The sequence below is a fragment of the Podarcis tiliguerta genome (genome assembly GCF_965153285.1).
Source record: "Podarcis tiliguerta genome assembly, chromosome: 10".
Classification (NCBI taxonomy): Eukaryota; Metazoa; Chordata; class Lepidosauria; order Squamata; family Lacertidae; genus Podarcis; species Podarcis tiliguerta.
Genome location: NC_139543.1, coordinates 72,408,116 through 72,434,568, shown reverse-complemented (window position 1 = coordinate 72,434,568; position 26,453 = coordinate 72,408,116). Strand labels below are relative to the sequence as shown.

The 26,453-nt window shown below is 44.8% G+C and overlaps 3 protein-coding genes across 3 annotated transcripts; all 3 read right to left on the bottom strand.

Annotated features, from left to right (window-relative positions):
• Positions 1-4,989: 4,989 nt before the first annotated feature.
• Positions 4,990-5,955, bottom strand: LOC310658832 (olfactory receptor 5T7-like; the record flags this gene model as incomplete). Its single annotated transcript, XM_083401202.1, has 1 exon — positions 4,990-5,955. Exon 1 carries the CDS (start codon positions 5,950-5,952, stop codon positions 4,990-4,992), a length of 963 nt encoding a protein of 320 aa, XP_083257328.1. The 5' UTR covers positions 5,953-5,955.
• A 7,661-nt stretch (positions 5,956-13,616) lies between these two features.
• Positions 13,617-14,552, bottom strand: LOC310658581 (olfactory receptor 5V1-like; the record flags this gene model as incomplete). Its single annotated transcript, XM_083400711.1, has 1 exon — positions 13,617-14,552. The coding sequence occupies one exon, from the start codon at positions 14,550-14,552 to the stop codon at positions 13,617-13,619; it is 936 nt and encodes a 311-aa protein (XP_083256837.1).
• Positions 14,553-19,186: 4,634 nt separating this feature from the next.
• Positions 19,187-20,122, bottom strand: LOC310658582 (olfactory receptor 5V1-like; the record flags this gene model as incomplete). The annotated part of the gene is made up of 1 exon (XM_083400712.1): positions 19,187-20,122. One exon carries the CDS (start codon positions 20,120-20,122, stop codon positions 19,187-19,189), a length of 936 nt encoding a protein of 311 aa, XP_083256838.1.
• Between the last annotated feature and the right edge of the window lie 6,331 nt (positions 20,123-26,453).

Below are 26,453 nucleotides of genomic sequence, written 5' to 3'. Positions count from 1 at the left end.
CCTACGGGACCGCCTCTCCTGGTATGTCCCACGGAGGACCTTACAGTCTTCAAACAAAAACATATTGTAGGTCCCGGGCCACAGGGAGGTTAGGCTGGCCTCAACAAGAGCCAGGGTTTTTTTGGCGGTGGCCCTGATCTGGTGGAACGCTCTGTCACAAGAGACTAGGGCCCTGCAGGACTTGACATCTTTCCGCAGGGCCTGCAAGACAAAGCTGTTTAACCAGGCCTTTGGCCAAGGCACAGCCTGACCCCCTCCTTCGGTAATCCTCACAGAACTCTAGCCCAATGGTTGCCATTAATTTGATTTGAACTGATTTTATAATGAAATGATTTTAGAATGTTGTATTATTTTACTGTTGTTACCTGCTCTGAGCCTGGCTTTGGCAGGGGAGGGTGGGATATAAATAAAAATTATTATTATTATTATTATTATTATTATTATTATTATTATTATTATGGCACTCAAACTCTAAAGTCAAAACTGGAATCCCGGTAAATGCTGACAGCTATGTTAGCATGTACAACCAGCAGACTGCAAAGTAACAAGTGCTGGCTTTTGGAAAATGTTACATTAAAGAATGAAAACGTCACTTGGGACCTAGCAGACCTAGAGAACCTAGAGAATATTTCCATATCAATAACTCTGTAGAGTTGATGCAAACTACTATATGGGAGACCCTTGAGGGTCCCATGGACTGCAAGAAGATCAAACCTCTCCATTCTGAAGGAAATCAGCCCTGAGTGCTCACGGGAAGGACAGATCGTGAAACTGAGGCTCCAAGACTTTGGCCACTTCATGAGAAGAGAAGACTCCCTGGAAAAGACCCTGATGTTGGGAAAGATGGAGGGCACAAGGAGAAGGGGACGACAGAGGACGAGATGGTTGGACAGTGTTCTCGAAGCTGAGTGCCTGGCGTGCTCTGGTCCAGGGGATGATGAAGAGGCGGACACGACTAAATGACTAAACAACAACTATTTGGGATGTTTGAAAGGCAGTAATGAGAGGTCAAATAATTTTAAAAGACATACTTGAAAAAATAAAACAAAGGGAGAAGTCATGCAACAATTAGAAAGAAAGGAAACATGTAGCTATGTTCTCTAAAAAAATTATAGAGAAGACTAGAAGCAGAGAGAAAACAATATGATCTCATACACTGCACTCAAACAGAAAAAGTATCTATTGAAGATTGTGACCATATTTGTTTAAAAATAAATAGTAGAATAATTGGGTCCAACAACTAAAGACCAACGAGGATAAACTGAAAATAGGATCTGATAACGTCACAAATGAATTTTTAAAATTGTATGAGAAACTGCATGCATATGATTGTCCCCAAAATGATGCTACTGAAGCATTTAATGATGTTTAGCCCAATCTGATTCTGATAAGCACCAGCACCCCATAATGATCTCTGAGCTCCACAGTATGGCCAGTGAGATTTTTTTTTTAAAAAAATAGCCCCTGGACCAGAAGGCTTCACAGCTGATTATTGTAAGAAATTTGAACAAGTCTTCTGCCCACGCAGCTGTAATGTGTTCACTGTGTACATCCAGAAGTTCTCGCTTTTGCTAACATTGTTCTGAGAACCACAGCTGGTCAGACTACAGAGATGCCAACAGATGCAGCAATAGTAGCAAAAAGGGAGAAATTCTAGATGTGCAGGAGGGACATGGTGTCAACTTCAAGGACCGTGGCAGCACCGCTTGCTTCTGTGAATGAAGCCCTTCTGAGCATGGCAGCCTCAAAGCCCTGCAATGGCCACAACTGAGCAAGGCGGAACCAAAATGTTCTGCTATAAAAATAAATAAATTCTGTATTGTATTCCCCTGTAATCAATATATGGTTTATATTTGCATCTTATCCTAAGAGCACCCAGTATAAATTTGTGTGAGTGCTGTTTGAGGCTCTCATGACCCTCTCTCTGACCAGCCCTGCCGGATGAGATGAAAGGTCTGTCTAGTTCAGAATCCTTCTCTTAGGGATGTCTAAAGAAGTCAGTCTTGGCCCATCGTTCCAAGAAATGGCCTGATGTATTATGTACGTAGTTAAATATGTATTACGAGGGTTTTTTTTCTTTTTAAAGTTGCAGATTTCTGCAGAATGGAAGAGAATTATCAGTAGAAAACATGTGCAATCTACAAATTGCAAACCTCCCCCTTTCACAAAGTGGTCCTCAGATTCCGCCAGAGAAGTTGACCATCAGAGCACATGAGCAACAGCCCTCCATAACAGATATTCCTCAGGGCCACGTGACCTCTGGCTAAAGTCTGGCTACCGTGGCTAATAGCCATTGATAGAATTTCCTTCCTCCCCATATCTGCCCAAGCCCCATTTAAAGCTTTTTAATGTAGCGGAATTACAGCATCTCCAAGCAGCCAAACCCAAAAATTTCTTATGCACCGCGAGAAGCAGTTATTTTGGAGGGGTGAAGAGTGGCGAGTGACCGTCCTGAATCCACGGACAATAAATAAGGCTGATGCATAAAATCACTCTGGGCTTGGGATGGGGAGGGCATTAGATTTGCATTCAATGGCAAACATACCTCATTTGCACAGTTTCCAAGTTTCTGAAACAGCCACCCTTTGAAGCTCACGCTTCCCTGAATTTTGCAATACAGTTCTCTGGTCAAGTAACAAATGCAAAAATGCATTATACAGTGGTACCTCGGGTTAAGAAATTAATTCGTTCCAGAGGTCCGTTCTTAATCTGAAACCATTCTTAACCTGAGGCACTACTTTAGCTAATGGGGCCTCCTGCTGCCGCCGCGCCACCGCCACACGATTTTTATTCTCATCCTGAAGCGAAGTTCTTAACTTGAAGCACTATTTCTGGGTTAGCGGACTCTGTAACCTGAAGCGTCTGTAACCCGAGGTACCACTGTACTAGGAGAAATTGCTTTGCAAAATTGCAACAAATGAACACTCGTGTATATACTGTATGAGGAGAGCTTTGCACTAAAATGCTGATGAATTTTCACGAGGACTTAACAAAGATTCCAAACTGCTGTTAAAATCTAGAAAAATGAACTTAAGATTGACGAAATGAGAAATGGAGCAAAACTGAAATTTGGAGATTTGCTCATTTCTACTCTGGACAGAGCAAATCCAGCACTGTGAACATTTCACAGCTTTCCTGACCTGCATGGAAAAATGAATCATTTTGTGCTCAGTTTTAAACCAGCCAGCCTGGATTATTTCCCCATTTCCCAGAATGATTTCTGGTTTAAACCTCTGGAATGATGTTAGACAACCTCCAGTTAAAACATTTCCCTGGTTTCAATCAGACTGGTGCATGCAGATGAGCAATTCCTATCCCACCCCCATTGCAAAGGAAACCTTTCCTGGGTCTGAGGGCTGCTTCATGGACACCTTCATTTCCCTTCATTTCTCACCTGGCACCTTCCTGCTGCATGCATAAGACTGTGGCACCTGTTGCCTTTGGAAAGATGTGGAGAAAGTCAGTTTTAGATGCTGATGCTTCTTCCAGGTAACCCAGTGAGGAGAGTCAAGCAGGAGTTCTTCCCAAAAAAAGGTCCCCAGCTCTTCAAGCATCAATCACAGGACCTAAAACTAAGCTGCACCCTTCTTGTATTGTGTGGGTTCAACTCTGGCAGGAAATCAGGTTTATACTGAGTGCTTGAGCTGCCCCTGAAGAACACACCTTTGCATCAGGAGAAAGAAAAATCAAGGAGTCCAGAAAAAGATTTCTCTTCTCTCTCTCTCCCCCCCCCCTTTGGGTTTTTCTTTTAATTGGCAGAGAAGTTTGGAGTCGTGAGCGAAGGGTGGGGTCCCAGGGGGTTGGGGTATACCAATGTTCAAACCAGGCTCTCAGTTAGTGATGGGGGAAGAAAATCTATTCAATCTCCATTTAATTTACACTTTCTGAAACAATACGGGAATCAAAGCCCAGCCAGCCTTTTCAATTTGAACATCTCCAAATCTTGCAGTGCAAATCTCCAGTCAAGTAATGTGCAAAAAAAATGTCTGAACTAGGGTAAAGCATGGATAAGTTGCTGAAAATAACATACAAAAAATGAGGAACATTTTAGGGGGAATTGTGTGCGTGTTTTTAATAATGTTTTTAAAAGATACAGAGTATCAAAATAACCGTACAGCATAGCTTACAAAATACTAAAGGCACTTAATTTTTAAAAATAATATAATATAATACAGAATGATGTAATAAACAAACAAAAGGTCTGGATGGGGATGGGAAGGGTACTGATTAGGAGCTTAATTATACATACCATACAGTAAACACAAAATCGAGAGTCTTGTCTGGAGCTTATACACTGGTGTACAACGCAGAACATATAGTCATATCTGCTTCATTTAACGGTTAAAGTGTGTACGTAACTAAGGATGGATAAATAAATAAATAAATATAAAAATAAATAAAAATAAATAATTTTTTATTTATACCCTGCTCTTCCTGGTTCAGAAAACTGGGCTCAGGACCTCTAACAACAAATTTAAAACACTTAATTGATGCAACAAAAAACAGCATAAAATACAGTATAAAACATGAGTAACAATAAATTCAGAATTCAAAAATCAATTTAGGGGGAAAATCCATCCAATAAACATTAGATGATCACCAGGGCTCGCTGGCTAAACTAGTCCTATGAGGATGAGGGAGGCATATGCTCGGTTCATATACTGTTTTAGCTGCAAGAACAAAGTTGTGCAAAAACATGTGTAACCACACACTGCAAGTAAAGTAAGATAACTGCTAGAAAAACTGATTCTAAAAGGGCAAACCTATTTTAATAACTGGTTGAAGTCTTCTTGTAATCTTTGTAAACTTTCAGTGTATCTGAGGAAGTGATTTGCATGCTACTTGCGTGTCAATATTTTTGCACTTTGTACAACCCTCAGAGCACCTTTGGAACAGATGAGCAAAGAGACCCTCCTGATAGAATAAGGAGCAGAGCTGCTAATGTACATTTCAAATGATTATCTAGTGGTCTGCTTTCCACACCACTTGTTAGTGAGGGGAATTATATCCTTTCTTCTGACCCCCCCAAACCTTCCTCAGGGCTTCCTTCACCTCCTTGTTGCGGAGGCTGTAGATGAGGGGGTTCAGCATAGGGGTGATGATGCAGTAGAGTGTGGAGATCAGGGTGTCCACTTCCAAGGAGTAGCCTGCGCTCGGGCGGTTGTAGTTCACGTTGGCCATCCCAAAATAGATGATGACCACAACTATGTGGGCGGCGCAAGTGGAGAAGGCCTTGTGCCTGCCGGTGTTGGAGCGGATCCGAAGGATGGCTGACAGAATGAAGATGTAGGAGATGACCACCAGGAGGAAAGGGCTGATCCCCACAAAAATGCTTGCTGCATGAAGGGCCATCTCGTTGACATAGGTGTCGCTGCAGGCGATTTTCAGCAGTGGTGGGACATCGCAGAAGATGTGATGGATCTGGTTGGCCCCACAGAAGGCCAGGTTGGTGGAGAGCACGGTGTGAATGGCAGAGTCCAAGAGGCCCCAGATCCAAGAAGTCATAGCTAGAGGGACACACACTCTTCTGCTCATCAGTTGAGCATAGCGCAAGGGTTGACAAATGGCAGCATAGCGGTCGTAGGCCATGACGGCCAGCAGGGCGCACTCAGTCCCTGCAAAGGTCATCAGGAAGAACATCTGGGCCATGCACTGGTTGTAGGAAATGGTGTGTCTCTGGCGCAGGAAGTTCACCAGGATCTTGGGGATGGTGACAGACGAGTAGCAGACGTCCAAGCAGGATAAATGGCTGAGGAAAAAGTACATGGGGCTGTGGAGGCGCGAATCCAGCTGGATCAAGGTGAAGATCATGGAGTTTCCCACCAGGGTGAAGAGGTAGATGGTCAGAAAGAGGAGGAAGAAGAAGGACTGACCCTTGTGGACCCCAGAGAAACCCAGGAAGATGAATTCGGTCACCACCAGCGTCTGATTGCTGCCTTCCATGGTCTGCATCAAGGTCAACTCTGAGAAGAGAGCAGCAAGGAAGAGAGATTAATGCGGACAAAAGAAGGTTCCAGAACACACACATGTGAAATCATGGGCAGAGGTGGGGTTGTTTGTTTTTTAAAAGATTTTTGGCAGACGGTAACTGAAAGCATCAACAGAACTGTATGGAACAACCTTACATTTGCAGAGCAAAACATCCTCTTGAATTATATACTCAGCACATGGAACCTTACAAAAGGACAATACGACTGGACTCTCCGTGCCCTTACCACAGCAAAAAGACTGATGCTGATGAATTGGAAAAATAAAATTGTGGTTCCCTTCTACGACTGGATTGAAGACTTGTACAAACTTAGAACATATGAACAACTTGCATATAAATGCAGATTAAAGGGCTGAATGCCAGTACAGTCATACCTCATGTTACGTCTGCTTCATGTTACGTTCTTTCAGGCTACGTCCCGCGGCAACCCGGAAGTACCGGAAAGGGTTACTTCTGGGTTTCACCACTCACGCATGCGCAGAAGCACAAAGTGACATCACGTGCATGCACAGACGTGGCGAATCGCAACCCGCGTGTGCACAGATGCGCCGCTGCGGGTTGTGCTTTTTTCATGTTGGGAATGGGCCTCTGGAATGGATTCCGTTCACAACCAGAGGTACCACTGTATTTACATTGTGAAGGAATAAGGAAAAAGCAACCAAGTGGGGACCTCTTGAATCCACACGTCTTCATCTTGACGTACAGCTCATATTCTCCTAGACAACTAGGATGCATTTGCAAACTGCACGAAATTAACAGATGCCTTCTTCTTGGGAGAAAAGCAATGCCAAACCTAGACATCATCTTAAAAAACAGAGACATCACCTTGCCAACAAAGGTCCGTATAGTTAAAGCTATGGTTTTCCCAGTAGTGATGTATGGAAGTGAGAGCTGGACCATAAAGAAGGCTGATCGCCGAAGAATTGGTGCTTTTGAATTCTGGTGCTGGAGGAGACTCTTGAGAGTCCCATGGACTGCAAGAAGATCAAACCTCTCCATTCTAAAGGGAATCAGCCCTGAGTGCTCACTGGAAGGACAGATCCTGAAGCTGAGGCTCCAAGACTTTGGCCACCTCAGGAGAAGAGAAGACTCCCTGGAAAAGACCCTGATGTTGGGAAAGATGGAGGGCACAAGGAGAAGGGGACGACAGAGGACGAGATGGCGGGACAGTGTTCTCAAAGCTACCAGCATGAGTTTGACCAAACTGCGGGAGGCAGTGGAAGACAGGAGTGCCTGGCGTGCTCTCGTCCAAGGTGTCACGAAGAGTCGGACACGACTAAACGACTAAACAACAACAACAACATGATAGGTCTGTAGATGGGGGACCCTGCCTCCAACCACCTAACTGGGATTTACTATATAGGTTTCTTATATGAAAAAAGAACATTAATTGCAGGTTTGTTGAAAATCTTGTCTGAGACCACAATGGGGGAAACTTGGGGGAAACCTGTAAGGGTCATCATTTTAACGGAGGCCAAAAGAGACGGGTTTAGTAACTGCCTGAATTTGAAGTCTGATTTGAATTGGGAAATAACTAGTAAATATTTAGGATCCTCCATTCCAACCACCTGGAATTCAGGAATCTCAGCTTAAACATCCCTGAACCATCCCTGAGGCCATCCAACCTCTGTTTAAAAGCCTCCAAAGTTGGAGAGTCCACTACCTTCTGAGAGAGTCCGTTCCGCTGTCTAACAGCTCTTGTCCTCAGAGAGTTCTTCCTAATGTTAAGTCTGAATCTCTTGCCATTTGTCCTATCAAAAAATATTACTGTGCTATGTAGAATCATAGAATCATAGAGTTGGAAGAGACCACAAGGGCCATCGAGTCCAACCCCCTGCCAAGCAGGAAACACCATCAGAGCACTCCTGACATATGGTTGTCAAGCCTCTGCTTAAAGACCTCCAAAGAAGGAGACTCCACCACACTCCTTGGCAGCAAATTCCACTGTCGAACAGCTCTTACTGTCAGGAAGTTCTTCCTAATCTTTAGGTGGGATCTTCTTTCTTGTAGTTTGGATCCATTGCTCCGTGTCCGCTTCTCTGGAGCAGCAGAAAACAACCTTTCCCCCTCCTCTATGTGACATCCTTTTATATATTTGAACATGGCTATCATATCACCCCTTAACCTCCTCTTCTCCAGGCTAAACATGCCCAGCTCCCTTAGCCGTTCCTCATAAGGCATCGTTTCCAGGCCTTTGACCATTTTGGTTGCCCTCCTCTGGACACGTTCCAGTTTGTCAGTGTCCTTCTTGAACTGTGGTGCCCAGAACTGGACACAGTACTCCAGGTGAGGTCTGAGCAGAGCAGAATACAGTGGCACTATTACTTCCCTTGATCTAGATGCTATACTCCTATTGATGCAGCCCAGAATTGCATTGGCTTTTTTAGCTGCCACTAAAATAAAAAGCAGATTACTGCAGAACAGAACAGAAATATTGGCAAAAAATATAGGAAATTAACAGATGGGCTCATCCCAAAGCAGTCAGCTGGATGACACCAAATAGGTTGAGCATTGGGACACTAAGGCAATAGTTCTCCCCAGCAGATGTTTTTCAGTGATATGTAACAATTCTCTAACTTTTGACTATCCTGGCTAATAGTCTTTGATATACTTTCCCTGCTTCTTTGATTGCATCTAAGCTCCTTTTTGCAATTGTTTAAGGTCAAGCTATTGTGGCATTTTGAGGCAGCAAAGGCCATAAATTGCTTATGCACTGTGAGAAGCAGCCCTTTTTCGGGGGTGGGTGGCGTCTGTCCTGAACCTATAGCTGATGAATAAGGCTGAACCATAAAACCACTCTGGGCTAGGGGTGCGGGAGATACTAAGATTCAGTTCCCCTCCCCCTCTTTCCTTTTCCTTCTGTGATGGAACCCCTATTTGGGGACTTCCCTGGCTTTCTTCTGGCCCACATAGGACCAGTCTGGATAGTTGGTGAAGATTTGATGTTTTCTCCCCCCCAAACAGTTTTTTCCACTGAAATGAGGCTGCATTTTAAGTTGTATTTTAATCCTGTTTTTAAGTTGTATTTTAATCAATTGTTTTTATACCTGATGTAAGCCACCCTGGGGCTTGGCTGGGGAGGGTGGGGTATAAATACAATTTATTATTATTATTATTATTATTATTATTATTATTATTAGGCAAGCCTACTGAACCAGCTCTTTCTGAAACAGCAAACTGAAATCCAGCCACCCTTCACACTTCCCTGTCAAGTTCCCCTGTCAAGCAATGTGTACAAAAATGTGTATACTGGGTCTGTGGACATGGGCGCACACACACACACACACACACTGCAGATAACATGCAAACATGTGTTATACAGTGGTACCTCGGGTTACATACGCTTCAGGTTACAGACTCCGCTAACCCAGAAATAGTGCTTCAGGTTAAGAACTTTGCTTCAGGATGAGAACAGAAATTGTGCTCCGGCAGCGTGGGGGCAGTGGGAGGCCCCATTAGCTAAAGTGGTGCTTCAGGTTAAGAACAGTTTCAGGTTAAGAACGGACCTCTGGAATGAATTAAGTTCTTAACCAGAGGTACCACTGTATTGGGGAAAATTGCTTTGCAAAAAAGGTGTACATTTGGCAAAACAAAACAAAACAAAACAAACCACACTAACTTTGCACTAAAATTGTTGTGGTGGTTGTTAGAAATAGAATTTGTATACCACCACCCCCAGATCTCAGGGTGGTTCACAGCATAAACGATTTGCCCATCCCTATTCTGGACACAGCGAATCTGACTCAAGCAGGTCGCTGAACACTCTGAACGCTTCGAAGCTTTCCTGTGCTGCACAGAACATGGAATCGCTTTGTAGCCAGCTGTAAATCAGCCAGCCTGGATTATTTCCTCGTTTCCCATATTGATTCAAACATCCTGCCCAGTGTTAGACAATGCCCAGTTTGCATGCTTTTAAACAAACCAGTGCATGCAGACAACCAGTTCCTCCTCCGGCCCCCATTGCAGATGGAACCTGCGCAGGTTCCCTTATGTTTCTGCTCCTCACCTGCCATCTTCCTGCTGAATGAGCTCAGGTGAGTGCTGCAGAGTCAGACAATTGGTGGGGAGAAAGATCCAGGTGCTGCTTCCAGGTGACCCAGGAGGGAGAGTCCCAGGGACAGAGAAGGTGAGGGGAAATCAAGGGGGTTTGTGGATTTCAGGGTCCCCACCTTCCACCGTGCCAGGACTGGAGGCAAACCAGGCTCATGTTCTGCCTAAGAAAAGGTCTCTCTTGCCTATACAGCCTGTGGACCCAACTCTGGCAAGAAAGAAGGTTTTTATTGTTTGAGCAGCCCCTGAAGAACATGCATTTGCAACGAAAGGAAGAGAGATCAAGAAGCCCAGGAAAAGACACCCCTCCCTCTGGGCTTTATTTTTCGCCTGGCAGAAGATGCTGATGGCAAGAGTATTGGGCGGCACCCAAGGGAGTCAGGGAATTGCAATGTTCAAACCAAAAAGGACTGGCTCTTGTTTTAAAAAGGGGAAGAAAGTCAGTTTAGCTTTCATTTAATTTCACACTTTTCCATTTTGGGGGGGGGGGTGTCAGATAGCAAAGGTGGCTGCTCACGAGTAACCAGGCAGGACTCCGACCTGTCTTTTACAGGTTTTATTTAGGTGCAAAACTATTTACAGTGCAGAACCCCAAAGTTCATGTCTGCCTCAATCGCTAGCAGAATCCGGGAGTGCTTGTTTCCTGGACTTCCCCCAACATAAAAGTCTCGTTACGCCCAGGCTTTTCCTTCCCTCTTTGCGCTTTAGACTTCTGCTCAGGGTGGGTGACGGAAGGGGCGTGCTTCCCTCCTGGCCAGCTTTACCAGGAGCGGTGCTGAGGCTCCCACCAGCATATTCTGGTCCTTTTACCTCTTCCTCACTGGAGGTGGGGCTTTCCTCATCACCGGAAGCGGATCTGCTTCGCAAGATTTTCGGAGGCTCCCTGTAACACAACTGCCCCTCTGTTTCCTGCCCCTGTTCTGATGGCAGTTCCCCGACAGGGGGGGGGGATGCAGCTGTCCAGTCAGGGAATGCACACAAAAATGTCTGGATAAGTAGGCATATGTTTCCAGTAAAGAGATAGAAAAAGCATTTCTTTAGTGAGAAGGAGAGCATAGGAGAAATTTGCATTAACATGCTGGTGAATTTTCATGAAGACTTTAACCAAACAGCAACCAACCACAATCTAATGTGGAAATGTGAAGAACTGAATTTAAGACTGAAAACTGAGAAACAGAGAGAAATCAAGAGTTTCTCTTGGGGAAGAACTTTGTAGAGACTCCATCCAATGGCAGGGAAGGTCGTCTGTGCAGCAGCCAATCAGGGACCACGTGAGAAAAACCACTAGTCTTAATCTATTTATTTAAGAATTTCCCTACTGTGGTAGACTTTCAAAGCAGATTCTTACTCTATGAATCCCATTCAAGCAGAGAAGACCTTGGCAAGGAGATGTTGGCTGCCCAGAGGATCAGCCCAGGGAGGGCATGGACAGGCAGGTGGGCTCCTAGCAAGAGTGGAGAGGCACAATTTTTGTGCTCCCCTGGGCCTGGGCCTTTGGCAGAGACTAACCTGACCAACCCTCAGGTACGCCCCTACATTCAAGCGTGGTACCCAAAACAGAAATAACCTGGCCTTCCTCCAGTGACGCTGGAGAGAGTTGCTTTCTTACGTTCTGTCATAGGTGTTAGAATAAGTCAACAAATGGAAGAGTACAGGGGCCACTCGCGCCTCCTCTCTTGTTGACCCACTGTTGATTGATTGATTGATTGATTGATCCCATCTTTTTCTCCAAGGAGCTCAAGGCGGCCTACATGGGTGACAGGCTTCAGGGAACTGGCTTCCTCCCCCGTGCAGTAGATAAGCAGAACAAAGGAAAAGGAGTCTTCCTATCAGTTGGAAACTTTAATAATCACAGCGAGAGAACAAAGAACCCGTCTCCTAGGAATGGCGGTGCTCCCAATTAATGATCCCACCTCCTTACGTCCCTATTAATCTACGTCACGTCTACGTCTTGTAATCTGAGTTTTTACCCTCTGTACTTTCTGTGCTTTCTGTTCTGACCCTTTCTGAGCTCTTCTTGACCTTGGGGAGAGTGGAGGAATGCTTTCCAGAGACAGTGAATCTGTTAACCCTCTCCCTCCCAGTGTTTTCTTCTCCGAGCTGTTCCCCATCCAGTATTTCCCAGCTTCTGCCTTCTGAACTATGCCACTTAATCTGCACATGCACCCCTGAAACGAGACACAACATGAAATGCAGATCCATACATTGAAATTTGCACCTCTTCAAATGTTGCAATGCAGTTCTCCAGCCAATGAATGTGTGAAAAATGGATATACTAGAGTAAAATGTTCATAAAATTCATGTACCAGTGAAAATAACACAGAAAGCATTAAATTAGGGAAATCGCATAAATGTGCATATTAGGCAATGACATAGAGATATGTATATATCTGCAAAGATTTGCACTAAATTCCTGATGAATTTTCAAGAAAACGTTTCACAAACTTGCAAAATGATGTGGAAATGTTGAGAGCTGAAATTAAGATTGCCAAAGAAATGGAAACTCGGAGAAATCAAAATTGATCAAATTACTGCATAACAACTCTTTTAAGTTCTCAGCAAGACAGGTTAAGCGCACTAGCGGCATGGTTAAATTCCAATAACATGGAATACCCAGTTACCATTCAAGGCAATTAGCCATCAAGGGTTTGACTATACAAGAAACCCCAAATATATTCACACATGACTAAACCAAAAAATAAATAAATAGCACTGTGGGTCTCAGTACTGGACTGGACTTATTTGTTAGTGATGCTGAGCACTGACATTTTTGAAAACGTGAGTGTTTTAGACATGAGACATGCAACAATAAAAATGTATAGAGAGAACTCGGAGGTAACTGAAAAGGAAAATGAGTAACGACAAAGAGTTGAGAAGATGCGACTGAAAACATCATTGCAAACATGAAAGCAGCAGAAATATAGATGATTGGACTCCGGCCGATGGCGAAGCATGGGTACCCCCCCCACAAAAAAATTATAATTTGGAAAACATTTGAACTTTATTATGTGTATTGATGTCATTTGGACTAATTGGTATGATAAGTTTAATTTGGTAAATGGAAACTTAATAAAAAATATTTTTTTAAAAAAAAACACCACACAATAAAAATGTATAAACTGATGGCAACTACATAGGGAAAATGAGCTCTTGTCAATCGATGGGCAAGAGATATTGGTGATTTGTGCACCATATCAGGATTCCCAAGTTCCATTAAAAAAATAGACATAAACATTTCTGTGCCAGAGTTTGGAGTGTTCTTTCTTTCTTTCTTTCTTTCTTTCTTTCTTTCTTTCTTTCTTTGCTGTTCCACCCAAAAGACAAGATGGGGGAATTGTTCAACACTTGTGCCATGAAGGGAGCAGGGCTGCCCTCTGTGGTGGCCATCGTGGCCAGGCAAATGCCAGGGGTATGCTTTGGCTCTGGCAGGGCTACCTTGGCACCAGCTGTGATGGATGAGTCTGCCTTGATCTCCATTCCACAGCTTTCTACCATCCAAGCATGCCTGCAAGTCTTAAGCAGCCAGGGAACTCTGAGAGTCTCATTTCTGGCATCACTATCTGCTTGAAGAAGTGTGTCATTTCCTCTGGCTTTCCAGGAGCTTCCTCAGGGCTCCCTTGACCTCCTTGTTGCGGAGGCTGTAGATCAGGGGGTTCAGCGCAGGGGGGACAATGCAGTACATCGTGGAGATCAGAGTGCCTGTCTCCAAGGAGTAGCCCTGTCCAAATTGGTTGTAGTTAACCAACCCATTCCCAAAGTAAAGGGTGACCACGATCACATGAGAGGCGCAAGTGGAAAGGGCTTTCTGCCTGCCAGCATTGGACGGGATTCGCAAGACAGAGGAGAGGATGTAGAAGTATGAGAGGCCAATGGCCAGGAAGGGGAATAGTCCTATAAATATGCTGGCTACCTGAGTCGCCATGAAATTCATGTACAGGTCTCCACAGGCAATTTTCAACAACGGGGGGACGTCACAGAAAATGTGCCCGATCTGGTTGTGCCCACAGAAGTGCAAGTTGGAGCTCAGAGCGGTGTGAAAAGCGGAATGGAGGAAGCCCCAAACCCATGCGGTAGTGGCCAGCTGGGCGCAAGCCTTGGCGTTCATGAGGCCCGAGTAGTACAAAGGCTTGCAGATGGCGACGTAGCGATCATAAGCCATGGCAGCCAGCAGCACAGCTTCTGCCCCCGTGAAGGACATCAGGAAGAACATCTGGGCCATGCACTGATTGTAGGAGATGGTGTGTTGCTGGTATAAAAGATTCACCAGGATCTTGGGGACTGTGACAGACGAGAGGCAAACATCTAAGCAGGACAGGTGGCTGAGGAAGAAGTACATGGGGCTGTGGAGATGGGAATCCAGCTGGATCAGGGTGAAGATCATGACATTACCTGTGATGGTCACCAGGTAGATGGTGAAATATGCCAAGAAGAGGTATCTCTGGCCATCTAGCATGCCGGAGAAACCCAGGAGGACAAATTCCATTACCTGCGTGGTCTGGTTGTTGACTTCCATCAAGGATATGGAATTCACCTGCAAGGAAAGGAACCTGTACAGGAAATAAATTTTGCCTATCCTTGGATTCAGCATCAGTAATGAGAAACACCAACTATCTTTTGCTGGTGCATTTCTGGGGATGGAGATAAATCTGATTCTGGTTGCATTTAAAAGCTTGTCGCTTTCCAGAACAACACACAGACTGAAACACAGTCATTCTTTGCTCAAAATTCAACAGCACTGCTCTCCAGCCAAGTAATGGACAAATTCAGCATACAAATGCATATATTGGTAAAACAGCATACAAAGGCAGGCTAAATGAAGGGAAATGGCATTGCAAAAGGTGTGCATTAGGCATAATGGCATACAAAAATATGTTAGGATAAATTCATTGTAAAATGTTGATAAATTCTCACAAGGACAATTTACAAACTGATGTGGGGAACTCAACTTAAGACTGGGAAGATGAGAAACCTGAATGTGACAGCATCACCCATCCCTTTGCCGGTCCTTCAGGGGGAGCCCCCATGCAGAGAGAGAGGGGCAGGTCAGTTGAAAGGCCACCGTCTTGCTTGTGGGTGTCTTTACACGTCCGAAATCAGCGGCACTTGCTAATGACTGCTGTTCTGTCAATAGGTTAAAAAAAACTCACAGAGAGAGAACATGTAGAGGTTTGGCTTAATAAACTCTGAGAAAATGCATGAACCTCCTGATTTGATTTCAGTGCTCAAATATTTGAATTACTTAATGAATTGTCTAAAGGCAAGAAGATAAAGCAGAGTCGGGGAGAAAGAAACCACGAGATCCAACACACCTAAGTGTCAGAGACAATAACACAGTCTTCATGTCTGCCTGAATTCTAACCAGCTTAGCATGCTGGATGTTCTTGTTTTCCCATCATCTGCAACTGAAAAAGCTGCAGATAAGGAAGTATGGTAACTTACCTCCATCCTGTGTCCCACCACAGTTAGGGCTTTTAGCATGCCATTCATCCCTCCCTCAGTGAGGTCCAGCCACCCCACAGTATTCTTTGGTTTAAACAAGTATTTCACAACCCATTCCCACCCCCTTTGCAAAGCTTCACCTCCTCACCAGCCCCCACTGAGAGACATCTCCTTTCTTGCCTTTTTGTTCCTTCTTTGAACCCAAGTCCTGTTGCTCCCTCTTAGGAAGGGCAAATGATGCCGAGACCAGTGAAGACTTCTGGCGCTCACTTTCAGTGCAGAGCATCTTCACTTAAGGTTGCTCAAGAACCTGCAGAGCTGCCCTGCCCTGGAGAAGACCAGCAGTCTGACTCTGTAGAAGGTCGCTCTCAGCTCCAAACTTCCCCTACAGATCTTGCATCTTGCGCCTTCTCATGCCCACAGAACCTTCAGTAGTTCAGCATCGTTGTCAGTCCATCTCAGGGCTTATTCCCAAGACTACCTGGCGAGGAGTTAACTATGGGGCATTAGAAACGCCAGCTTTGCCTCTAGCCCAGGTGAGCTGGTTGGGCACCAGCCACCACAAGCATCACCCCCATTTTCTGGAAGAAGGCTGCTGACGTTTCCTTTGGAGAGCCTGCAGCGGCTCCAAAGTTTCTGCAGTTGCGTGGGGACAGAAGTGTCTCGGCAGGTGAGGATATGTTGCGAGGCAGGGGCCCTGGGGATGCCCCTGCAGAGGAAATCTGCAGGGAGTGAGACAGGAGAGGAAAACTCAAAGAAAACAGGTGCTACTCTGAGACTTTCTAGGAGGTGGGATGGAGCTGCAGAGAATGACATCAGAGCCAGAGAATGGCATCATTCCCCCTATTCTCAATGTCCAGTGCTGGGCTGCCCTGATTGTGTGGCCTAAATGACACCATCCACACGAGGGAGGGATCAGCACAGACTTCGGGAGAACTCAAGGTGTGCAGAAGTTAGTGGTAGAATCTCCTGAAAATCTCAAGCTTATCCACACTGGTTTTATTATTATATATATTACGATACACATAAAACACTCCAGGTTTCCAGTACATGCAGCAATGCATATAACACTTATGCATAACATACATAAAATTATGCAGCAGAAATATTGCATCACATGTTGTTTAGTCGTGTCCGATTCTTCGTGACCCCCTGGACCAGAGCATGCCAGGCCCTCCTATCTTCCACTGCCTCCCACAGTTTGGTCAAACTCATGCTGGTAGCTTCAAGAACACTAGCCAACCATCTCGTCCTCTGTCGTCCCCTTCTCCTTGTGCCCTCCATCTTTCCCCACATCAGGGTCTTTTCCAGGGAGTCTTCTCTTCTCATGAAGTGGCCAAAGTATTGGAGTCTCAGCTTCACGATCTGTCCTTCCAGTGAGCACTCAGGGCTGATTTCCTTAAGAATGGAGAGGTTTGATCTTCTTGCAGTCCATGGGACTCTCAAGAGGCTCCTCCAGCACCAGAATTCAAAAGCATCCATTCTTTGGCGATCAGCCTTCTATTGCATCACATAGGATACTAAAATGCAGAGTTGGAGCGGACCCCAATGGTCATCTAGTCCAACCTCCTACAATGCAGAAAGCATGGGGTTTACGGAACTCTTTTATACACATTTTATGTATATCTAGGGGCTGCTCCCCACTCACTCCCTGCTCACCAATCGAAACCCTTGCCCTTGCCCCACTTCTGCCCAACACCCTAGTGCAGGGATGTCCAACAGGTCAATCCCCAGGAGGTTTTGGTAGATCGCTGCCGACCACTGGGTCTTTTTCCTTGCCTGGGTAAAATCAAATCCAGCCCTGCCCCCTCACCCCACACTCCATCGTTGCACGATCTGCAGAACAGAAGACGGAGTGAGGCTGTTTGTTTCCCCAGCGACTTGTTAGTGAGTGGCTGTTCCTCTTTCTCCCAAAACCCCTTTAAGACTGTGTTTTCCTCCACCCTAAAGAAAGCTCAACAACATTTTTTTAAAAAAAAATATTTTTTATTAACAATTTCAGCAAAACAAAATTTCAAAACATATCATATTCATTATTCCCCCTTTCCCCATCAACCCCCCCCAAACTCAGCTCCTCTCTCTGATTTCTCAGCACATATTATTCTCTGCATGTTATACACTTGTACATATCTTTACATCATGTATCTATAATGTTATCAACCAATAAATTTGTGTATGTTTATTCAAACCCTGCCAGTCTTGATAGCACAAGGATGGAAGAATGAGGAGGTCCCAACGAAAGAACAGCAGCAAGAAAAATTGATGACTTACACAGAATTGGCTAAATTGACGTACAAACTGTGAGATCAGGACAACTGTGACTTTAAGGAAGAAGGGGAGCTTTTTACAAATTATCTAAAAAGACAACAAAATGAACTGGACTCATTGGCAGAAAAAGCTCAACCACTTTGACCTGAACCTCTCTTGGGAGTTGGCCACCCCTGCCCATGTGGATCCCCTCACAGCTTAGAGGCTCCTCTGAATAAAAGTTTGTAAAATAAAATGACTCCTCATTGTCAATACCTGTTGTTGGACCCAGAAATTTTGCAGGTACTGATCCCAAAATATTTGGGAACCACTGACATAGAAGTTTGGCTTTCTCTCCACAAGATTGCAGTGCTCTGGCATCATGAACCTTCCATCTCTTGCTCAGCCTCTCTCCATATGCACAAAGCTGTAGAGAAAATGCACCCAGCCATATAGTGGAAGCAGAAAGTCCAGGGAAACCCTACTGTCTGAACCCAGCGTGCCACACTCATCTGCATGTTGGAGAGAGTTGGGCTTTTACAGGTTTTACTTTGGTGTTCTTTCATATTTCCATGTATTCACTTTTGACTTCGACAAACATGCTTGGTAGATCAGGGGAATGCTGTGGATGTAGTGTATCTTGATTTCAGTAAGGCTGTGGACAAAGTCTTCCAAGAAGCTGCTAAAAGGTGGGCTGGATGAGCTATCTGTTAGGTGGATTTGTAGCTGGTTGCATGATCAAACCATCATTAATGGTTCCTTGTCATCCTGGAGAAAAGTGGTTAGTAGGGTACCGCAGGGTACTTTCCTGGGTCCGCTGTTGTTCAATGTCTTTATAAATGATTTGGATGAAGGAACTGAGAGGATGCTCATCCAATTTGCAGATGACACCAAGCTGGGAGGGGTAGCTAATGCTGCAGAGGACAGAATTGGGATTCAATATGACCTTAGCACATGGGGAACTGGGTCATAACTGAATGAAATTCAATAGGAGCAAATGCAAGGCATTTAAGCAGGAAGAACCAGCTGCAAAAATACTCCATAGTCCTCTGGCCATCTCCCTGTGATCATCCACCCCCCACTCTGCTTGGGCTCATCATTCTCTTGGCTCTGAGAGCCCCTGAACAGAAATATTCTCCTGTGACAACGTGTCAGCTGGTTCCCCTTCCACATTCCCCCCCTTCTTCTAACACTCCCAACTCTTCTGTTCACCTGTCTCTGAGCTGGAGCTTCCCTCAAACTCCTCAGAGCCCTGCTGAAATTCAATACTGCATTCCTCTCCTACCACATCATCAGGAGAAGGGGGTGGTGGTCTCCACCATTCCATCTCCCCCTCGCCCTCTTGAGTCCAATCCCTGTCTATAGTTTCTCCCTCTTTCTTAATTCCCACTCATCAATTTCGCTGTTCCCAGCAGACATGTTCCAGTGAAGCCCTGCCCTACAGAGAGCCAGAAATGAGATTCAAACTGTCCTCTGGCAGTTCAGAACCTTCCTCAGGGCTTCCTTCACCTCCTTATTGCGGAGGCTGTAGATGAGGGGGTTCAGCATAGGGGTGACGATGCAATACATTGAGGAGAGCACTGTGTCAATCTCCAGAGAGTAGCCGGTGCTTGGGCGGTTGTAGTTTACGAATCCGTTTCCGACACAGAGTGTGACCACAACCAAGTGTGAGCCACAGGTGGAGAAGGCTTTCTTCCGGCCAGTGTTGGAGTGAATCCTCAGAATGGAGGCCAAGATGTAGAAATAGGAGAAGATGATGAAGAGGAAGGGAGCCAGGCCCACAAAGATGCTGGTGATGTGAGTGGCCAATTCATTGATGCTCGTATCACTGCAGGCGATTTTCAACAGCGGGGGCACATCACAAAAGATTTGGGGAATCTGGTTGGCTCCACAGAAGCGAAGCTTGGTGGCCAACGCAGCGTGAATCGCTGAGTCCAGGAAGCCCCAGACCCAGGAGGCCACAGCGAGATGGATGCACAGCCTGTTCCTCATGAGACGGCTATAGTGCAATGGCTGGCAAATGGCGGCATAGCGGTCATAGGCCATGACGGCCAACAGGGCAGGCTCACTTCCAAAAAACCCGATCAGAAAGAATGTTTGCGCCATGCACTGGTTGTAGGAAATGGTGTGACTCTGGCGCAGGAGGTTAACCAGGATCTTTGGCACGACGACAGAAGAAACACAAATGTCCAAGCAAGACAGGTGACTGAGGAAGAAGTACATGGGGCTGTGAAGGCAGGAATCCATCAGGACCACGATTAATATCATGAGGTTGCCCGTGATGATGGCCAAATAGGCAGCTAGGAAGACCAAGAAGAGGGGAACTTGCTCGCTCGGGGCTCTGGAGAGACCCAAGAAGATAAACTCCCCAACCTGTGTTTGATTTTCTGCATCCATGAGGAAGGAAAGAGGAGGATCTGAGAAGAGAGAAAAGTGAAGTTGAGGGAAGCCCAGTAGCAGTCATCCTGTTATAAACAGATATCCGTCCCACCCAACGTTCTTTTTCATGTTTTCTAGGTAAATATAGAGCCAGATCCATACAGTTGGAGTGCATGTTTTATTGCCTTACAGAAACAATCTACAAAAATGCAAACGCAACATGCTGGCTAATCATTGTTAGTATATATGGCAGAAGAAAGAATGGCAGAAGTTAAAGTGGAGTGGAGGGACAAAGGGACCAAAATTGTGGGTTTTAATAAAGGGAGAGGTTGAACAAAGCAGGCATGGAGAGACACTGAGGGGGTTTTGTTTTTCAAAAGCAAACAAGTCAATTTCTACAAGCAGAAATAGAGACTGGTAGAACATAGAACTGAACACCAGAAAACTGGCACCACAGAGCATTTCGAAGCTCCCTTTTCTCTGTACTCAACCCTTCTTTTTAATTGCCACCTCCTTTGGCAGGATTTTAAGAAAAAATTGCAATATGATGATAAAAGATAGAACTGGATACAATAAGTTTAATACTATTACACAAACACAATGGAATCACGGGAAAGGGGAGTAAGGGATTTGAGAAATCCCACATTTGGATGTTTTATTGAATTTGTAAACAATATTGTAAGGTTTAATGTTTACTTTATTTGATGTGATATTTCTTATACTGAAAATTAATTTTAAAATTATAATAAATAAACAAATTGTGACCTCTCCCCACATCACCCCCTGATCACTCTACTCACACCTTTGCCCTTGTTTGAAATCACCCCCCCACCCCCTCTGCTTTCCTCCATTCCTCCTTTATTCTAACTTCTGGAATTATTTGAAAACACAATTCTGCATCCGTGCATCCTTGATTTACTCAAACTTCTGCCATTGTTTAAAACAGTCACCTTTTCCCTGTTCAGCGTCTGTCTCTTCTCAGCGTACTGCAATGTCTCCCTCTCCCACTCCACAGCTGCCTCTTGTGAGAAAGGTGATGTGTATGAGCCCAGCAAGTGTTCTTCAGTGCTCTGAGACCTCTGGCTAAAGTTTAGCTACCTCAGCCAGTAGCCATGGATAGACTTGTCCGTTTGCATTCTTGGGTGCAGTAAGTATTGATCTGATGTGTAGAGATCTTTCCTATTCTTTTTCCAGAGAGTTCTGGAAGCTTCTCTGTGTGATACAAGCTGGTGCAGGCTGGATGTTTCTAGCCAACAAGTAAGTTTCTATTCTGCCTGGAAACAAGCAGAAGGTTCCTGATGTTTGGCCTTTTCCTTCAGAAAACTAGGAGTTCAGAACACTACTAGGAGTTCTGAGTACAACCAGATGTGAGGAGGCAGCTTAGGCAAAATCTCTTCTCCAAATGCGACACCAAGGAAGGGCCTTGAAGATCTCATGGTGACACCAGGGCCCATGTGAGCAAACTTCTCTGCTGCCTGCCTTGTGGGTTGCTGGCTGTCTTTCCTTGTAGGGGAGCAATTGCTACCTTGTGTGTTGACCATGGGGATATCTGTGCACCCAGAATCCACAGAGAGGAAGGCTGCAGCTGCAGTGAATCAAAATGTCCCATGGGGGTAGGATATTTTTGCAGGTATGATAGAGCCAAGCACAATGGATGGTGTCCTTTAATTGGGGCACCCTTAATTGCTGGTAGGGAGGGGGCAGGAGGCCAGCAGTAACCTCAGAGCTATTAAGTCATGTTATGGGAAGTGTGTCCTCCTGGCGAGGTTTAAATTCCCTTTGAGACTCATTTTCACCACTGGAGCTCCTGTGTGGATGTTGTTAAGCCAGGTGAGAAAGCAAGGAAGGAAGAGCTATGGGGAAATTAAAATTCTGTCTCTCACCTGCCAGCCACCAAAGTTGTAGGCAGTTAGGACAAAGAGGAGGAGACCCTAGTGACCGTGGCTAGTAAGAAGGTGGAAGCAGTAGCCAATGAAGGAGATGTGGAAGTGCACAGCTTTTGGGAGGCTGCCAGGGTCCTGGGCTGTGCCTGGACCAGAGAGGAAGAGAGTCTTCTTCCATGGAGGCAAACTCCCACTAGCAAGGAACACTTTGTCTAAGGCCACATTATCCCTTATAGTCCCAGGAGGTCACTATGTTCTGCAGGAAAGGCTATCCTTGAAGTCCCGAAAATATCCAAAGCCTAGTCCATGGCAGTTTGGAGCAGTGCCTTCAGAGTGGCTGTCCCTGTTTTGTATAATAATAATAATAATAATAATAATAATAATAATAATAATAATTATACCCCAGCCATTCTGAGCAGTTCCCAACAGAATATTAAAATCACGATAAAGCACCAAACATTATAAACTTCCCTAAACAGGGCTACCTTCAGGTGTCTTCTAAAAGTCGTATAGTCGTTTATTTCCTTGACATCTGATGGAAGGGTGTTCCACAGAGTGGATGCCACTGCTGAGAAGGCCCTGCTGCTGGTTCAACATCCATGTCGAGATAGGGCAGATGCCCATTATTTGTATTTTCTGGAAACAACTGAAGATACTCTTATTCTGGCAAGCTTTGTCATGCAGTTGGTGTGAAATATTGCTCAGGGTGAAGGTCCGGCAGGCTTCCGTCATGCATCTCTGCTCCTTCGGACCTCTGAGCACAGTAGAGTAAAACACATTGAATTGGCCTTCTGCCCTCTGTGCTTGCATAGTGTGCATAAATCAAGAGTCCACTCAGCTTCTTTCTTCACTAGAAGCTTTATTTACAGCAGCAATAAATTCAGCCAGTGTCCGGAGAGGAAGACATCCTTCGTCCCGGACAAAAACGAAAGTACAGACAGAACAAAGAAACAGATCCCGGATGTAGATCTCTCCGCCCCTCAGAGGCAGGACGATGGAACTGAGCTGGTTAACACTGTAAGCTCTGGTTCCCCTGACACCCCCTCTCGTCCTGTGCTGCTGGGGGCTTGTAAGTATCACCACTTACTCCAAAACCAAACCTTCACACAACTCCCCATGATGCTAGAAGCGCAAAGGTTTTGTGAACCCATCTGCTAAGTTCCTTTGGCTTGGACGGTACTGCAACTTCACCAAGCCTGTTTGAACACTCTGACACACATTCTGGAAATGTATGTCCAGATGTTTGGTTCTGGCCTTAGACTGCCCAGACGTTGCCAACTTCAGACAGGGTTTATTGTCCTCCGAAACAGTGATGGGCAAGGAACACTCAAGCAGATTTCCTGAACCAGACACCTGCAGAACTCCCGTTTCTGGCACAACTCCGACAGTGAGCTGAGCACAGCTTCAGTAGAGGACAGCGCAATGAGACTCTGCTTCTGGGACTTCCACCCAACTGAAGATTCCCCAAACTTTATTACCATTCCAGATACAGACTTCCTGTCATCCAGATTCGCCCAGTCACTATCTGTCCAACACGTGAGCTTGGCGTCACCTGTAGCTGACAGTTTGAGCAGGACGTCTTTGGTATCCTGCAGGTATCTCAGCACCCGCTTAATACCATTACAGGCATTTGCACTGGGTTTTGTAGCTTCCCGGCTAAGCAGATTGGTAGCAAAATCAATGTCCAGCCTGCTCCACTGGGAAAGATACAACAGACTACCCAGAGCTGACTGAAAGATCTCAGCATTCTTGAACTCAACGCGTTTTCCTATCTGACTGTCTTTCACGTAGCTTGTCTCCATGGGTGTCCTAACCTCTGCATAATCAGACATTCTTAAATTCTCGAGCAACTGCTTAATCTTGCCTTTCTGACTGAGCAAGAAGCTTCCATTTTCAGACCTGTCTATCTGTACCCCTAGGTAGACCTTCACTGCACCCAGGTTCTTGAGTTGAAAATGTTTTCCAAGCTCTTTGGCAAACTTCTGCACCTGTTTGTCTGGCCTTGAGACATGAATTATGTCATCTACAAACACCAAGACCAGTTCTTGTGACTCTCCTGACCCTTTTGGGTACAGGCAGCTGTCAGCAAGACTCTTCTTGAAACCTAACTACTCTAAGGCTTCATTCAGACGCAAGTTCCAAGTCCTAGCCGACTGTTTCAGCCTGTAAATTGACTTGTGAAATTTCCACACAGCATCCAGCCTTCAAACCCTGGAGGAGGAAGCATGTACAGATCCTCCTGGAGGTCTGAGTTCAAATAGGCCACATCCACATCAAAGTGATGCACCTGCTCTCTGTCTACAGGCCTCTTCATCACATAGCCTATCCGAGACAAAGAAGCAGCTCCCAGAAACGTGGCCCTCGGCTCCCGCTGTGGTTTCACAAATCCTCTCCGGCACCTGCCAAGCAGGCTGAGCCGTCTTGAGACCCTCAAGGTGGTGCAACAGCAAAGCGTCCACGTTAGTTCTCAGCATACACAGCACCCAATGATCTCTCTTCAGAGCAGCCTCCACGTCTGCTGCAGCAGCTCCGTTTGCAGCCTGGATCAGTGGGGCTTGTGTGCAGTGCCAGAGCCCTTTGGCCAGAAGCCATGCTCTCAATCTTCTGGACCAGTACTCCCAATTCGGCCCATTCAGCCTTTCAAATGGGACATTAAAGGTCTCCTGAAGCTCTGCCATCTCCTTCCATGGACATTAGTACTCACGCTAGCCGGCTTCAAGGGGATGCTTCCTTCAGCAAGATCCTTTCTTCCGGGTGAGCACTCTGCCTTGCCTTAAAAGGCACGCAGCATAGCAGAAGCTCCAGCTGGATTTCTCTGCAGTTCTTTAAGGACACAGGCACAGCGCAGGCTTCGCAGAAAGCTCCCTTGCCTTTGGAGCGTGACTAGTCCATAACCTGTAAATATTGCTCAGGATGAAGGTCCGGCAGGCTTGCGTTGTGTATCTCTGCTCTTTGTTTTTTTTTTTATATAATATTTTATTTTCCGCATTCAATAAACAAAAAAAAGAACAAATCGACAAACACATCAAAAGGAAAAAAGCAAAAGAAAAACAATACATACATTATACAAAAACATAAAGAAAAATAAAAACGGTAAGAATAAAAGAGTTAAAAACAAATATTGTATCATTATATTCTTCAGCATTAACTTAGGTCTGCGACTTCCCCATGCCTTCCCACTCTGTATTCTAGGTCTTATATTCTGGTAGTAAACTCTTTCCCTCTGGCATATCTTTGGTTCAGATTAATATTATTGTCTTATTTATCCTTACATTTCCCTATGTCTTATTAAATATACTTTCTTTAACATTGTCATTTTTATAATAACATTCTTTTACATTCAATCTGATAACCTCAAACGTTCGTAATTTTATAATGCTTCTGTAAATAGTCTTTAAATTTCCTCCAGTCTTCCTTCACCATCTCTTCTCCCTGGTCTCTGATTCTGCCGGTCATTTCTGCAAGTTCCATATAGTCGATGAGCTTCATTTGCCATTCTTCCAGCGTGGGTAGATCTTGCGTCTTCCAATATTGCGCGATGAGTATTCTTGCTGCTGTTGTAGCGTACATAAAAAAAGTTCTATCCTTCACTTGAACCTGTTGGTTTACCATACCCAGGAGAAAGGCTTCTGGGGTCTTTCTAAATGTGTATTTAAATATTTTTTTCAATTCATTATAAATCATTTCCCAGAAAACCTTAATCCTTGGGCACGTCCACCAAAGGTGAAAAAAGGTACCTTCTGCTTCTTTACATTTCCAGCATTTGTTATCAGGCATATGATACATTTTTGCAAGCTTGACTGGTGTCATGTACCACCTATATATCATTTTCATTATGTTCTCTCTTAAGGCATTACATGCCGTAAACTTTATTCCAGTGGTCCACAACCTTTCCCAGTCAGCAAACATTATGTTATGGCCAACGTCTTGAGCCCATTTAATCATAGCCGATTTCACTTCCTCATCCTGTGTGTTCCATTTCAGCAGCAAATTATACATTCTAGACAATATTTTTGTTTTAGGTTCTAATAGTTCTGTTTCCAATTTTGATTTTTCCACCTGGAAGCCAATTTTTCTGTCCATTTTAAATACCTCCATTATTTGATAATAATGAAGCCAATCTCGGACTTTACTTTTTAGTTTATCAAAACTCTGCAGTTTCAGTTTGTCACCATCCTGTTCTAAAATCTCCCAATACTTCGGCCAATTTGCCTCCATATTGAGTCTCTTTACTGCCTTAGCTTCCATTGAAGACAACCACCTTGGAGTTTTGTTTTCCAAAAGATCTTTATATCTAATCCAGACATTGAACAGTGCTTTTCTGACAATGTGAATTTTGAACATTCTATGCACTTTAACTTTGTCATACCATAGATATGCATGCCAGCCAAATGCATTATTGAACCCTTCTAAATCCAATATATCTGTGTTTTCAAGAAGTAGCCATTCCTTCAACCAGCAGAAAG